This window comes from Podarcis erhardii, assembly GCF_964252035.2.
Source record: "Podarcis erhardii genome assembly, chromosome: 13".
In the NCBI taxonomy this organism is placed as follows: Eukaryota; Metazoa; Chordata; class Lepidosauria; order Squamata; family Lacertidae; genus Podarcis; species Podarcis erhardii.
Genome location: NC_138502.1, coordinates 10,264,340 through 10,278,844, shown reverse-complemented (window position 1 = coordinate 10,278,844; position 14,505 = coordinate 10,264,340). Strand labels below are relative to the sequence as shown.

General features: G+C 44.9%; 1 protein-coding gene across 4 annotated transcripts in view; it reads left to right on the top strand.

Annotated features, from left to right (window-relative positions):
- Positions 1-14,505, top strand: part of ADCY4 (adenylate cyclase 4) — a 72,769-nt gene that overhangs the window by 13,764 nt on the left and 44,500 nt on the right. For 2 of the 4 annotated variants that reach the window (XM_081835390.1, XM_081835387.1), the window contains exons 1-5: positions 5,652-6,096; positions 9,095-9,568; positions 10,837-11,034; positions 12,279-12,440; positions 13,463-13,612. In XM_081835390.1, coding sequence (XP_081691516.1) covers positions 9,398-9,568; positions 10,837-11,034; positions 12,279-12,440; positions 13,463-13,612 — 681 coding nt within the window. In that variant the 5' untranslated portion in view covers positions 5,652-6,096; positions 9,095-9,397. Of the gene's footprint in view, positions 1-5,651; positions 6,097-9,094; positions 9,569-10,836; positions 11,035-12,278; positions 12,441-13,462; positions 13,613-14,505 lie in introns of those variants that run through there. The other 2 variants (XM_081835389.1, XM_081835388.1) reach the window with 2 other exon arrangements.

The following is a 14,505-nucleotide window of genomic DNA, read 5'->3' as shown; positions in this document are numbered from 1 at the left end:
GGCTTGTCATCATGTCCTATTAAGCCCCAGTTCCAGCATCATCAGATGCAAACGAGGGTGACCAGATGCAAAGGAGGCTTCGGCTCTCTCACAATAACCTTTCGTTATCTTGCAGAAGAGGGGAAATGTGCCAGGTACGGTTTGCCGTAAAGGTCAAAGGTGAGAAAAGCCTGCTTGTACTACAACCCTTAACCGACTCATATTCTCATGTATGTATAGGAAGGGCTGATTTTGTCCCTCTGTGTTTTTTTAAATAGAGTTTCAGGTTTCTGGTTCTCAGAGTTGCAAAGAATGTCCAAGACAAAAAAAACCCACGGTTCCCCCCTTTAAAAATGTCTTTCTTTCTTTCTTTCTTTCTTTCTTTCTTTCTTTCTTTCTTTCTTTCTATTGTTTGTTCATTTGTTTGTTTTCAGGGAAGATTTATTTATTTATTTATTGTTTTCAAGTTTATACATTTCACTAATTTTATACCTTTCACTAATTTTACAATCATTTCAACATTTCAAAACTTGACTTTCCTTCCCCCTCTTTCTGCAGTTCCTTAAATTTATTTTTAATATCTTCTGAATATCCAAATTAACTTAATTTACTCACTTATTCATCTTCTTTAAATATATACTCTTATAAAACTGCAGGTGCCAATGTTTTCATCTGTTTATAATTTATCTGTAGATATTCAATAAACCATTTCCATTCTTTTGTTTTTTTTTAAAAAAATGAATGTTATCTGGATCTCTTATTCTTCTGGTAAGTTTCACCATTTCTGCATGTTCCATAAATTTTTGTATCCATTCTTCCTTTGCTGGGACTTCTGCTTCTTTCCATTTTTGGATAAGTAACATTCTTGCCACTGTACATTGGTGCCCCACAAGATGAATGCCTCGCAAGACGAAAAACTCGCTAGATGAAAGAGTTTTCCGTTTTTGAGGTGCTTCGCAAGACGAATTTCCCTATGGGCTTGCTTCGCAAGACGAAAACATCTTGCCGCTAAGCCGCTAAGCCGCTAATAGCCGTGCTTCGCAAGATGAAAAAATTCGCTAGACGAAAAAACTCGCAGAATGAATTAATTTCGTCTTGCGAAGCACCACTGTAGTAGCATACAATGGTACCTCGGTTTAAGAACAGTCCTGTTTATGAACGATTCGGTTTATGAATTCCACAAAACCGGAATTAGTGTCCTGGTTTGAGAACTTTACCTCGGTTTAAGAACAGTCCTGTTTACGAACGATTCGGTTTACGAATTCCACTAAATCGGAATTAGTGTTCTGGTTTGAGAACTTTACCTCAGTCTAAGAACGGAATCTGAATGGTGGAATGGCACCGACAGCGTGAGGCCTCATTAGGGAAAGCTTGCCTCAGTTTAAGAACGGTTTTGGTTTAAGAATGGACTTCTGGAACGGATTAAGTTCGTGAACCAAGATATGTTCTCATTTTAGCCTCACAACAGATTGCAAAAGTGTAACTGAATCCAACCATTACATCCCAACAGCTTCCCTGTTGGTGCCACCTCTGTAGAGAGATGTAACTCCTTGCCATCAGGATGCTAAGAAAAGTTTCCTCTGTTGAATTTCTGCTCTTACTAGCATTAATTCTTGAAAAATATATATCTAATCATCATCATCATCATTTTTATTTATACCCCGCCCTCCCCAGGCAAGGCCAGGCTCAGAATTTGAATGGCAGAGCCCTTTAGATCTGGCAGAGCTCAGAACAGGTCTGGTGGGGGAGGAGGCAGGAAACAGAGACTAACCATTTAGGGGCAGATCTGAGGCTGAGATTTGTTCAAGCTTGAGTGGTGTAGCTCAGTACAAAACCTGTCTAACAGCAGATTTTCTTTTAAAATGCAATTTTTCAAAGCAGAAACTGGATGGTCACTTTATCAGGGATGACACTGTGGTGGGTTTTCTTCATCGGCAATGGCCTGGACCATATGATTTGTGGGTCCTTTTCATCCCTAGCTAGAGATTCTTATGTTACTCTAAGCTTGGTGGTATATTTCTGTCCACGGGCCGGATTTAGAAGGCGATTGGGCCGGATCCGGCCCCCGGGCCTTAGTTTGCCTACCCATGATCCAGACTGACCCTGCAAACCTACACCAATACTTTTGTAAGACCATCATGGCTGTTCCTGGAGTTTTAGAAAGCAACGAAAGAACAGAGAGACAAATGATCAAATATGAAAGCCTGGTTGGAGAAAATATTAAAAATAACATGAGCCATGGTAAACCGTGTAAGAAAAGAGCAGAAGAAAGACAGGTTCTAACATGGGGAAGAGCTTCCTGGTGGTGCTAGCTGTTTGAGAGTGGAACAGTCTGCCTCAAAAGTAGTAGACTCTCCTTTGTTAAGCTGAGGTTGGATAGCCACTTGCCAAGGGACTCTGTGCTAGATTTCCCTAGCTATGGACATTGGAGCCCTGTGGAGGGAAAGAGGTGGCAGTATTCCTTAAAGCTTAAAGGTTCTTCTGTGAAACGACTGTTTGTTGGTTGTGTATGGAGAGGGGCCTGTGTTTGGGGAAATTGATGGGCCATCTAAATGGGACGAAACTGTCTTGCAACTGCGAGGGACAGGATGACAAGTGTGAAATGACATTAGCTGGACAGCTCATTAGTAGCTCTAAAGCTGTCAGGAAGCTGCCGGTTCCCTCTGGTCTCATAAGCAGCCTGATTCATGCAAAGGTTTATTATTATTATTTTGCTTTCCTGTTTCCAGCCTACTTTCCCTTTCTTCTGGCCCCCTTCCTCCTCACCAGCTTCCTGGTGGGATCGTCACAAGCACATACATATACTGCAAAAAACCGTTTCAGCAGCTGAAACAGGCTCTGCTATCCAGTACCAGTTTTTCCTTTGTCACAAAGAGGCAAGCGGAGGAAACAGATGCTTTTGACGTCTCGGCTCCCAAAGGGGGCTCCGAAATGATCAAGAGGACTAGAATTCTGAGCCGAGAGTAAACAATGGGAATTCCGCAGCCGATTCTGTGACTAAGCTTCTGCTGGGTAAATGGGTGCAATTCAAACACTTGATTTCTTTGAAGTACTGAATTGGAAAAGAACAGCTGAGACACTGTGTGACAACTGCGTCATGAGTTACATGGCCGTTATGGACAATACAGCCTCCCTTTTAAGCGTTTTGTCGGAATTGCTTGGTCTTTGATGTGGGACAATGCAGCAAGCTCTAACGGATGTTTGTTTGCTCCAAGCCCTTGGGATGTGAGTCACACCTGCATTCTATTTCAGGCACGGTGAATGAAGCTCGCGGGCACCAGTCCCTGCTCCTTTCTTTCCCTTGGTCTAGGGCAGAATCCTTCTCAGCCTGAGAACCATGTTACCTCATGCAGGATCTTCCAGAGGCCGTACGCCATTGGTGGGTGGAGCCAGAGGCAAAAGTGGGTGGAGCAATAGCTGTGTGCAGGAAGCTGCATTCCAGACATGCAAAAGTCAGAGGTCTCTGCACCTCAGACTTCACGGCTCTCCAACCATCGTCCAGAAAAGCGGGAGGTGTTAACACAGTTCAAGGACACATTTCAGCCAGACCCAAACATTCAAGGAGGGTGTGGAGCAGGACTAATGTAGCCTGGAGAGGGGGCTATCCTGGAAAGGGAGAATGGCCTAGCAAAAATCTTGAGGGCCAGAGAGAGAGAGAGAGATCTGAATGGCCACAGTCAGGGCCAGCCCACCCATAAGGCAAGGTGAGGTGACTGCCTCAGGCGGCAAGACCCACCAGGGAAACAGATGCTGATTGTGATCTCCACCCACCCCACGTGCTCCTGATTTAGATCTTCCCTCACCCCTTTTTCTTTGGTGGGGAGCGGGGTGCCATTTTGGCAGTCAACATTTGGGCCTGAGATTCCCTCCCACCAACCCAGGCCAAACCCTGCTGCCAGGGAATTGTAATAAACCCTGTTTAATAAGGCTGCTTCGTTAATAACGCCTACACATGGAGCCTGAATGAGGAATCGGGGGTCAGAACAGCACAAGAGATACTTATAAGAGGGTGAAGCTGGTTCACCAAGTGGGAAGAGAGCCATGAGGATCGGCCTTGGATTTTGTTCAAAATTAAAGCATCCTCAATTGAAATATGCAATAAAACAACCAAACAAAAATAAGGCGGAATATAAAGTAGTGCTGAGAAGAATGTCAGCGTAATAATTTCAGCTGGCCTGATGGAAAAATCTCTCCTCTCCCCCTCTCTACAGGTGCTGCTCTGGGGCGGTGTGTGTGTGTGTGTGTGTGTGTGTGTGTGTGTGTGTGTTTGTGTGTGTATTTCTCCCACCCCACACAGACAATTGCAGGGAGGGAGAATTGCTCTAGTCTAGCAGAACTTGTTGCATTGGTTTGTGGAACTATTTAGTTAAATATGGCTCTTCCCATTAAAACAGGGGGCGGAGGAATGCAGTTTATAAAACCATAAATTCAGTTTAAGGGTATGCTGGTCTAAACATGTATGTCTTCAGGAGTGAGAAGTAAGTGTTGTTATAAGTCTCCAGTAAAGAGTTGGATGAATGAGTAAAGTAGGCATTGGGGAAAAAACCCTGCTATGTTTTAAGAATTTGAAGGGAACATTTAGAAAGTAAAAAGCTAGGGCTTGTGACAGTTTACTGCTGCGGGTTTTATGAGGTCCGAAGATGGAAAATTAAAACAAAATCAGGTGCTCTTGTGCAATGCAGTGTTCTTCAGCCTTGGGGCCCCAGATGAAAAAAGCCTCCATCTGACAGTGGCAAAGGCAAGAAAACTGAGCTCCTTTGGATCAAGGTCCTGTATGGGCCATAGTGAATCCCAAAGGGCTTCCAAGGTGTTGCCATTTTGAGGTGGGATTCCATTGCATAAGAGTAAATCCAAGTTGTGCCACTAAAAAGTATTTCACACACTTGTGCTACCCTACTTCCCCCCAAAGGTAGGTCACTTCCAGCTGACCTGTTTATTGAGCATTCAGCCTGATTTGTTTGCTGGGAGATCAGATGATGTCAGCTATTTTAACAAACATTCAGTCTGTTTCGGGGTTTTTTGCGGGGAGCTTAATAATAATAATAATAATAATAATAATAATAATAATAATAACAATAATAATAATTTTTATTTATACCCCAGCCAAGGCTGGGCTCAGGGCGGCTAATAAGCAATAATAAAAACAAGTTGAATGAATACAGCTTAAAAACAAAATTAAAATATTAAAATGTAGCCTCATCGCAGGAGGAGAAAGGAAAAGAAAAAAGAAAGAGGGGGAGGGAATCAAACTGGCTCCAAGCCAAAGGCCAGGCAGAACAACTCTGTCTTACAAGCCCTGCGGAAAGAAATCAGATCCTGCAGGGCCCTGGTCTCATGAGGCAGAGCGTTCCACCAGGCCGGAGCCAGTGTTGAAAAGGCCCTGGCTCTAGTTGAGGTTATTCTGACTTCCTTAGGGCCTGGGACCACTAGGGTGTTGCTATTTATGGACCTGGAGGCTCTCCGTGGGGCATACCGGGATGTTGCTTAGATGATGTTGCATCAAGCAAGTGCTGTCCCACGCTTGCCGGTGCATTTTCTCCTCTCTTTCCTTATTGCAAGAAGTCCAGTCTTTTAAGAAAGCGGGTTTGTTGCAGCCAGCTTTAATTGCACAACCTGGATTTGTCGCTATGTGATTGACTCCCACCTACCCGCAGATTGCGACACTCAGGAAGCACAATCAGACTTTTTACAGATAAGGAAAGCAAGGGGGAAACGCACAGGAAAGTGCCGGCTAGCCAGTCCTTGATGCTTCATCTTCGAACCTCCCTGCAAATATATTTGAAGCAAACATATTCAGTGCATAGCTGCTGGTGTCCAGCCCCTCTGCAAACTTTGTGCAGGCAAATCTGGATGAGTGCTGAAGAGAACAGGCCACCTGAAAGCAACCCAGGAGGACTGTGCCTGCCCTGGCCACTGATTTCCACCCCCTGCCCCTTGGGGATGAAAGTGTTAATCTTGCCGGGGAGTTTTTAATCTCAAATTGAGCTGGCTGGGCTGTAGGGAGGCAGGCAGACTGACTTCCTGCAGCTGCGTGAGACAAGTCGGAGCATGGTGAGTAACGGGAGAGATTCAGGCTCCCTGCTCCGATGATGGAGCTGCCGGTGGTTGCTGGAACAGGTAAGAAGCTAAGAAGCGCCCGCTTCCTCGGCGTTTGCGTACTTTGTGAGGTGGCGGCTGCCTGTTGTGTGTCCGAGCGAGGGAAGGCTGCGCAGGGGAGAGGTGGGAGACTGAATGGGTTTTTGCATCTTTCCCTTTAAAAAAACGTGATGATCGGTGGAGAGGCAAGAGGGGGTGGCCAACTCGGCATGGGAATAGCAATCCATCGTTCTTGGGTCTTTCTTCACCTGCACAGAATAAGGGAGGTGAATATTTGTGGCATGGGTGAGTCCTGGATTTTGTGAAATAGCACTTTCTTAGAGGGAACTGTTCAGAAATATATGCGCTCACCAACGAGAGTGTGTGGGAAGTGTTTGCATGTAAACTCTACAAAGGAGCACAGCAGAGGTTGACGGATGCTTAATTTTTTGTGGCACTTTGACAGTTTATTTCAAAGCTGATTGATTTTCCAAGTGGGCAAGATATCTATCATCTATCTATCATCTATCTATCATCTATCTATCTATCTATCTATCATCTATCTATCTATCTATCATCTATCTAACTATCTATCATCTATCTATCTATCTATCTCTATCATCTATCTATCTATCTATCTATCTATCTATCTATCTATCTATCTATCTATCTATCTATCTATCTATCATCTATCTATCTATCTATCTATCTATCTCATCTATCTATCATCTATATCTATCTATCTATCTATCTATCTATCATCATCATCTATCTCTATCTATCTATCTATCTATCTATCTATCTATCTATCTATCTATCATCTATATCTATCTAAAATATTTATTTTTGTGTATAATGGAGGGAGAGGGGAGAGAGAGATGTAGTTCACTTTTTGTTATCATCCCTGAACTTCATCCATCCACCTGACTCGGTTATCATTTTGTATCCCTAAAACTCAGATCTGCCTCATCTATCTCATATGGGCTACGTGAACAGATAGTCAAGCTTGGTTTCGGGAGAGGTAGCTCTGAATTCAAATTCCAGCCCAGCCAATAAAGCTCTCTGCACTCCTAGCTCCACTTTCATGGGAGTAAGCCCCACTGAATTTAGCAGGACTTACTTCTGAGTAGGCATGGTTAGGATTTCACCACAATCTACCTCGTAGAGTTGTTGTGAAGCAAAATATGATAGAGCTCATTAGAGGAAGGCGAGATAAAAATATGGTAGTTCATGTTTTTGAGAGGAAGAATACATAAAATTTCTAGTAGCCAGCCTCATGTCTTTTAGTCAGCCATCTATCTTCTTCTCTTCTCTTCTCCCCTCCCACCCTTCACACTTTTATCTCCAGACAACTTTTTCTGACTTTTCTATCCACTCTTTGTATCTGACCTTGTCTGCACTCATTCACTGAGGATGTGAATTCACACAAATTCCAGCACGGCTGTTTCGCATATTATTAATATATCACTTGCCAGAGCTCATAGTTTAGATGATGAGAGGTTCTTTCTTTGTTTCTCCTTTCCTTTCCTTTCCTTTCCTTTCCTTTCCTTTCCTTTCCTTTCCTTTCCTTTCCTTTCCAGGCCACAATTATTAAATCATTGTGTTCAAAACAGTCCTTACAATAATTAATAATAATGGTGGTGGTAGTGATGATGATGGCAATTACATTTATATCCCACCTCTCAAAGCTCAAGGTGCTAGCCACGGTGCTTCTCAGTCATATCGACACCGTATGTTTAAAGAACATTTGAAGCACCCAGATTTCTCCAAAGAATCCTGGGAACTGTCGTCTATTCCTCACAGAGCTACAAACCCGAGAATCCTGGTGTGGAGGTGACTTCCATTTTTATCCTCACAGCAACCCAGTGTGACAATTCAGGCTGAGAGAGACCCAATGTCATCTAATGAGCTACATGGCTGAGTGGAGACTGGAACCTTGGTCTCCCAGGTCCTAGACCGACACTTACCACAGCACCATATGGACTTGGCAGATGATGATGATGATGATGATGATGATGATGATGATGATGATGATAAAAACAACAGCCAAAGACACCAGCTTTGGGTCCCCAGATGTTGCCAGACTACAGTTCTCATAATCCCCAGCCAATTTAGCTGATGGTCAGGTGTAATGAGAGCTGTAGCCCAATGACATATGTGGCCCTAAGGTTGAAGAATACTGATAACTCCCTTGGTAGAGCATAAGACTCTTCATCTCAGGGTGGTGGGTTTGAGTTAAACATTGGGTTAAAAAATAATAATCCTGCATTGCAGGGGTTTGGACTAGATCACCCTCGTGGTTCTTTCCAACTTGACCATTCTATGACAACATTTGTCTTTTCATGAATACTTATGCATGTAGCTAAAGAAACAGATTGTGGAATTATAGAGTTGGAGGAGACCTTGTAAATCATTTACTCCAATCACTCTGAGGTTCAATATATGAAGTTCAGAGCTAGAGTGCCCCCTACAGATGTCCCTTCAGTTTCTGCCTGAAGACCTCCAACAAGGTGGAACCTTTGTACCCATTATTACTAAGGAGGAATAACCAAGACAGCAATTCTCTGGGATTTTTAGTACTAAATTTATGTTTTACATTTTAGAACATTCACTTAAACAACCTTAACGTATCAATGACTTCCCTTCCTCTCTTTCCATGGTTCATTTTGCGCAACATAAATCCCTGTATATTTTATATAAACTAAGCCCGTCAGTATTCCATTATAACATCCATCAAAACTGATTTACACTGTTGAATTTATCTTAATGCTGTCCACTTTTTCAAATACACACCATTTTCCTATATTCACTAAACATTTCCCAATCTTCTTTAAACCTATGTTCTTCTTGTTCTCTTATTCTATATGTTAGGTCCGCAAGCTGCGTATATCCCATCCCTTTAAATTGCCATTTTTCTTTAGTCTGTTCATTTCCCATTTTGGGGCTAACAGAACACAAGCAGTACTATTGAAGCATTCAATATTAATCTATAAGTGTGAATAAGAACCATTTGTTACCTATTTTTAATTTCTTTCCCCAGGGCCTCGTGTTTCTGACTCTCTGCACTGACGATGCCCGCTTCACCTGACTTAGCTGAGAACATCCTTCCACATTGAGATCATCCACCGCAGGTTTCATGCTCACTGCTCAGTTGGATTTCTCCATGTCCCCTGTCTGGATTAATACACCTGTTTTTTCAATGATGGGGCTCTGCAGCCTTGAAGTACAAATGGGTACCCTCGGCAGCTTCAGCAAGAGGTGCTGATTGACTTTCCCTTACTTTTCTTGGGAGGAGTGAGCTCTCCTCTCCTCCAAGGCGGCAGTTTGTGGGAGTAGGAAAGCCATGCCCTGCCAGCGTCGCCCGCAGTCAACCAGCAGCGACACCCCACGGGAGGACCTCTACTATCAAACCTATTACAGCTTGAGCCAACAGTACCCCCTCATCCTCTTGCTCCTCTTCATTGTGTTGGGCATCTGCGTGGCTCTCATAGTGACATCCTTTGCCAGTGGCCGGGTAAGCATGTTTGGCTCCCGGGCCTTAGTTTGCCTACCCATGCTCTAACTTCTCATATCACGAAATATCAGGATTGTTGTTGTTTCCAGTTGCACTTTTGTTGCACTACGGCTCTCAGCACTCTTAACAGACTACAGCTCCCAGGATTATTTGAGGAGAAGCCACGATGCTGCTTTAAATGTGCAATGCATTTGGGGGCCTCGTTTACCATCAGTGCATGTCCTGTAACTTTCTGCTGAAAGCTTCCTGGGCTTTGGGGAGGATTGCGCCAGTCCTCTGACAGGATGCTGGAGCCCTGCTGCCTCCTTCTTAATGTCAGGCCGGATTTGGGAAGGTGGAAGAAGGGCTCCTGGGCCCTTTAGGGGACTAGCCTAGTCCCCTTAGTCCACAAACCGCACACCCAGGGTTGGATTTAGGTTTGATGAGGCCCTAAGCTACTGAAGGTCCCTTTATATGTCCAGCTGTCCTTTGTCAACAACAAATTGTCACTGTTTTTTGTGTTGAATAGATGCTATATGGTAATTTATGGACCTAACAGGTATCTAAAGCCATTTGCACATAACAAAATATGTATTTTATCAAAGTAATTGTTGAACTGAAATACAAGTAAGAACATAGCTGTCAATGTTTTCCTTTTTTTAAGGGAAATTCCCTTATTCCGAATAGGATTCCTCGCAAGAAAAGGAAAAAGTTGACAGCTTTGATTAAGAAGAAGTATGTTTTTTTTGGGGGGGGGCAAGAGAGTGGGGCCCTAAGGTATAGCTTGTTTAGCTTATATGTAAATCAGGCACTGTGCACACCACTGACCCTGAGATTAAGAGGAGGAAGCTGGCAGGTGGTGCCAAACTCTGGACTGTTTGAAAGTACAGGCAGCTGTGGGATGGCAGACTGAGGTGATGGACACCGTTTCCTTTGCGCTAATGGGCCAGCCTACATTGAGCCGTAGCACAAAGTCTAAACCTCCAGCTGCACCGCTCTGTTTGCTGCTGCGTTGAACATACAGAGCTGCATTATACTGTGCCTGAGCACTCCTGCATCTGCCCGGGAATTCTGTGCTCCATTCAGGGTCTCTAGCACTGATGTTTCCCATCCTGGTGTCCTGACTCTCTGACATGGGATGCTGGCCTAAATCTGAGATTTTTCCCTTTTTTGCGTTCAAAGCATTTGCTCTACTATTGAGCGCAGTGCCCCCCTAGTGGTATAACTCAAGCCAATGCTGGAAACCAGCACAAATGGAATTGCTCGTTTAATTCCCCTTTTCTCTCCAGGATTTCTCCTCCAACCTGGGCTTCCTGATTACATTATTCGTTGCCCTGGCAATCTTCAGCCTCATCCTGATCCTCGTGTGCATAGAGAGCTTCTTCCAGCAATGCACCCGGATCTTCTCCGCCATCATCTGGACCTGCCTGATGACCATGGGCTATGTCTTTGTCTTCACCGGAGGGGTGGTCAGTGCCTGGGATCAGGTGAGGGGCTCAGGCTGCATCCTAAAAATTAAAATGAGGAATAGGAGGAGCCTTTGGAGACCTGAGTGTAAGCTTGAGGTGGTCTCAGCATAGTGCTCTTTGAACCTATCCCCCCCTTCTGCATTGGCAGTCCTCTTCTGATTGACATCTGTGTAGAGCTGGGAGCATGTCATTATACCGTACTGGCCTGAATATAAGCCTCACTTTCCCCCCAAATTCAAACCATGAAAAGTTAAAAGTGTGGCTTAAATTCACGACCTTACAAAAATTGGCTTTTACCATATCGCTGCTGAAACAGACATATGGTAAAACGGAACGGTGTGAGTGCCTGTGAAATTTTAAGGGCACGGCTTATATTCAGGTATTACAAGAAAACCAAAACACCAAACCGGCTTGCAAATATAAAGGACAATTTTACTTAGTCCAGCAAATTAAAGTGCAAAGCCTGGAGATACTTATAGACATACAGTCAACGAATGGCACAACTCTGCCAATAATGTATATAATAATAGTGTCATAGCACAGTTGAAACAAGGAAATCATTCTACAGTTAGTTATCTACTGGAAGCGCAAAGTCGTGTAAGTGGGAACGGTTGCAAGAAAGGGTTGTTCACATGGCCATATGTAGAGGCAGGGGTCATGTTCAAAGAACATCTAGACAGGAATTGCGCACCTGGGACTGGGCAACCGGGGAGGGGTGCCAGGTGCATCTTTGCACCCTGGGGCCGCATATGCTTAAGACAGCCCTTCCTCTATTTGCAGCCCTACTTGTAGATTGGTGACTGATATGGAAGAAACAGATGCATATCATGTGTGGAAAAACTGGGAGTAGGCAAGTTCTTGACAATGGGTCTGAGGGATGCTTGTTCCAAAGTCAGCATGAGCGTGGCAGAAACCATTTTAGCAGATTCTGGCCCATGTAGGACCAGTCCGGATAGTTAGCCTTGGTGAAGACTTGATGTTTTCATCCCCAAAAAAGCTTTCGAGTTTCTGCTGAAATGAGGTTGCATTTTAATGTTGTATTTTAACCTTGTTTTTAAGTTGTATTTCAATCAACTTGTTTTATATTTGGTGTTAGCCGCCCTGAGCCTGGTCTTGGCTGGGGAGCGCGGGGTATAAATAAAATTTATTATTATTATTATTCCCTGACCCCCGATTTTCTTTCACTGACTAGTGGAATTTACACATTCCTAATTTCCCTCCTATCACAAGGAGAACTGACGCCGCGTTCTTTTCTCCCAAAGGTCTCCTTCTTCCTCTTCATCATCTTCACCGTCTACACCATGTTGCCCGTTGGCATGAAAGATGCCGTGGCTGCTGGCTTGGTCTCCTCCCTCTCCCACATCGTCATCCTGAGCGTCTACCTCTCTCTGGGGCGTGGCTCGCGGTCAGAGCTAGCACTGCAGGTAAGTGCGGCCCTGTCACCCCATCCGTGCTTCGTATCACAAGGCAGGCCGATGGGACATTCCTGGGAAATCCTGCTGTGTGGGGAAATTCCCTTTGAGGGACGCTCACAGCAAATTCAGCATGAGTCTGACCTCATTCAGTAATACATTACCGGACAGAGTCCGACAGAGTCTGTGAGAGCATTTCAATTAGCACACACCCTATATAGGAAATGTACATCATCTTAGCTGCTTCATCCTCTAGCCAACCAGCTTCTGCCACCCTGGCATCTCGCCATCTCTTCATCCAATCACAGTCTTTGAAATCGCTTATTTGACCCAAGCTTTTTGCTGTACATTCAGTGCCTTCCTTGCAGAGTTGCTTTTCACTCTAACAATCAGCGTTGGGCTCCTCTTAAACCAGATCTGTGGTCAGGCTGCACTCTTGCGTGGTGACGCTGGCCTTACTGATAATGGTCTTTTCAGAATTTCTACCCTGAGGTATTATTACATTTGTATCCCACATTCTGTCCAAGGAGCTCTAGGTTGTAGACAAGGTTCTCCCCTTAAACCCCACAACAACCATGGAAGGTAGGCTAGGCTGAGAGTCAGTACTGGCCCGAGGTCACCCAGGGAGCTTTGTGGCTGAATGGGGATTTTAACCTTGGTCTCCCACAGTCCCATGGCTCATCCAGACTTCCTTTTGTGTCATGCTTTCCATGTCTAAGCAGGGTGTTTTTTGGGGGGTCCTTGTGCTTTCGCTGAGAAAACCTGCATTTTACTGCTGAAAACCTGACTGTGATTAAGCAATGAAATGTGGGTTTTCCCAGGGACAGCTTTGGGACCAAATAAAATAAACACAGAGCTTTAAAGCCCAAGATCTGGGCCTAGAAACATGGCAGAAGAGGAAGTTGGATAAGTCCCTCGTTCAACACACACACAAAAAATACACCACACTGTCTTCTCTTTCTAGCACTGCACTGTCACGATCGTCTCCCAGTCTTTCTTTGCCTTACGTCCTCTTCTTTTGCACCTGCCTCCAGCTCCTGGCCAATCTCGTCATCTTTGTCTGCGGGAACCTGGTGGGTGCCTACCATAAGCACTTGATGGAGGTGGCCTTGGGAGAGACCTTCCACGAGACCTTCAACCTCATCCAATCCCGAGTCAAGCTGGAGTCTGAGAAGAGGCACCAGGTGAGTACGGAGAATGGCTTTGCACACAGAAGGTTCCATTCCAGGTAGGGCAGGGAAAGGATTCCAGCCCAAAACCTTGGACAGCAGCTGCCAGTCCGTGAAGATGAGCCTCTCCCAACCTGTGGCCCTCCAGATACTGCTTGACTACAACTCCCATCATCCCTGACCATAGGCTGTGCTGGCTGGGGCTGATGGGATCGTAGTCCAAAACACCTGGAAGGCACCAAGTTGGGGGACACTGTAGATAATATTGAGCAGGATGGACCGACCATCTGACTTGGTAGAGTAGCTTCCTATCATCCTATGTCCTGGATCAGGGCCTTCTGGCCTGCATCCATTCCGTCAGGCCTTTGATTTACGCACAGGAGAGATGTCAGAGCTTAAACCTTCCTGGAGGTTACCAGTAAAGGTTGGACGTTCTTCTGCCCATGCACAGAGGAGCTATTTTCCTCTCCAATCATAGACAAAGTAAGGCCCCTTCGAACTCATTGCACGGGGAACTCCCAGGTTCTGACACTTGTAAAAAGAGTTCAGCAACAAACCAATTAATGCTGAAGGTCGCATAGCATTCATTCAGTTCAGTATTGGAAGGATACTATAAACTGACTTAGGGACGCGGGTGGCACTGTGGGTTAAACCACAGAGCCTAGGACTTGCCTATCAGAAGGTCGGCGGTTCGAATCCCCGCAACAGGGTGAGCTCCCATTGCTGGTCCCTGCTCCTGCCAACCTAGCAGTTCGAAAGCACGTCAAAGTGCAAGTAGATAAATAGGTACCACTCCAGCAGGAAAGTAAACAGCGTTTCCGTGTGCTGCTCTGGTTCGCCAGAAGTGACTTAGTCATGCTGGCCGCATGACCCAGAAGCTGTACGCCGGCTCCCTCGGCCAATAAAGT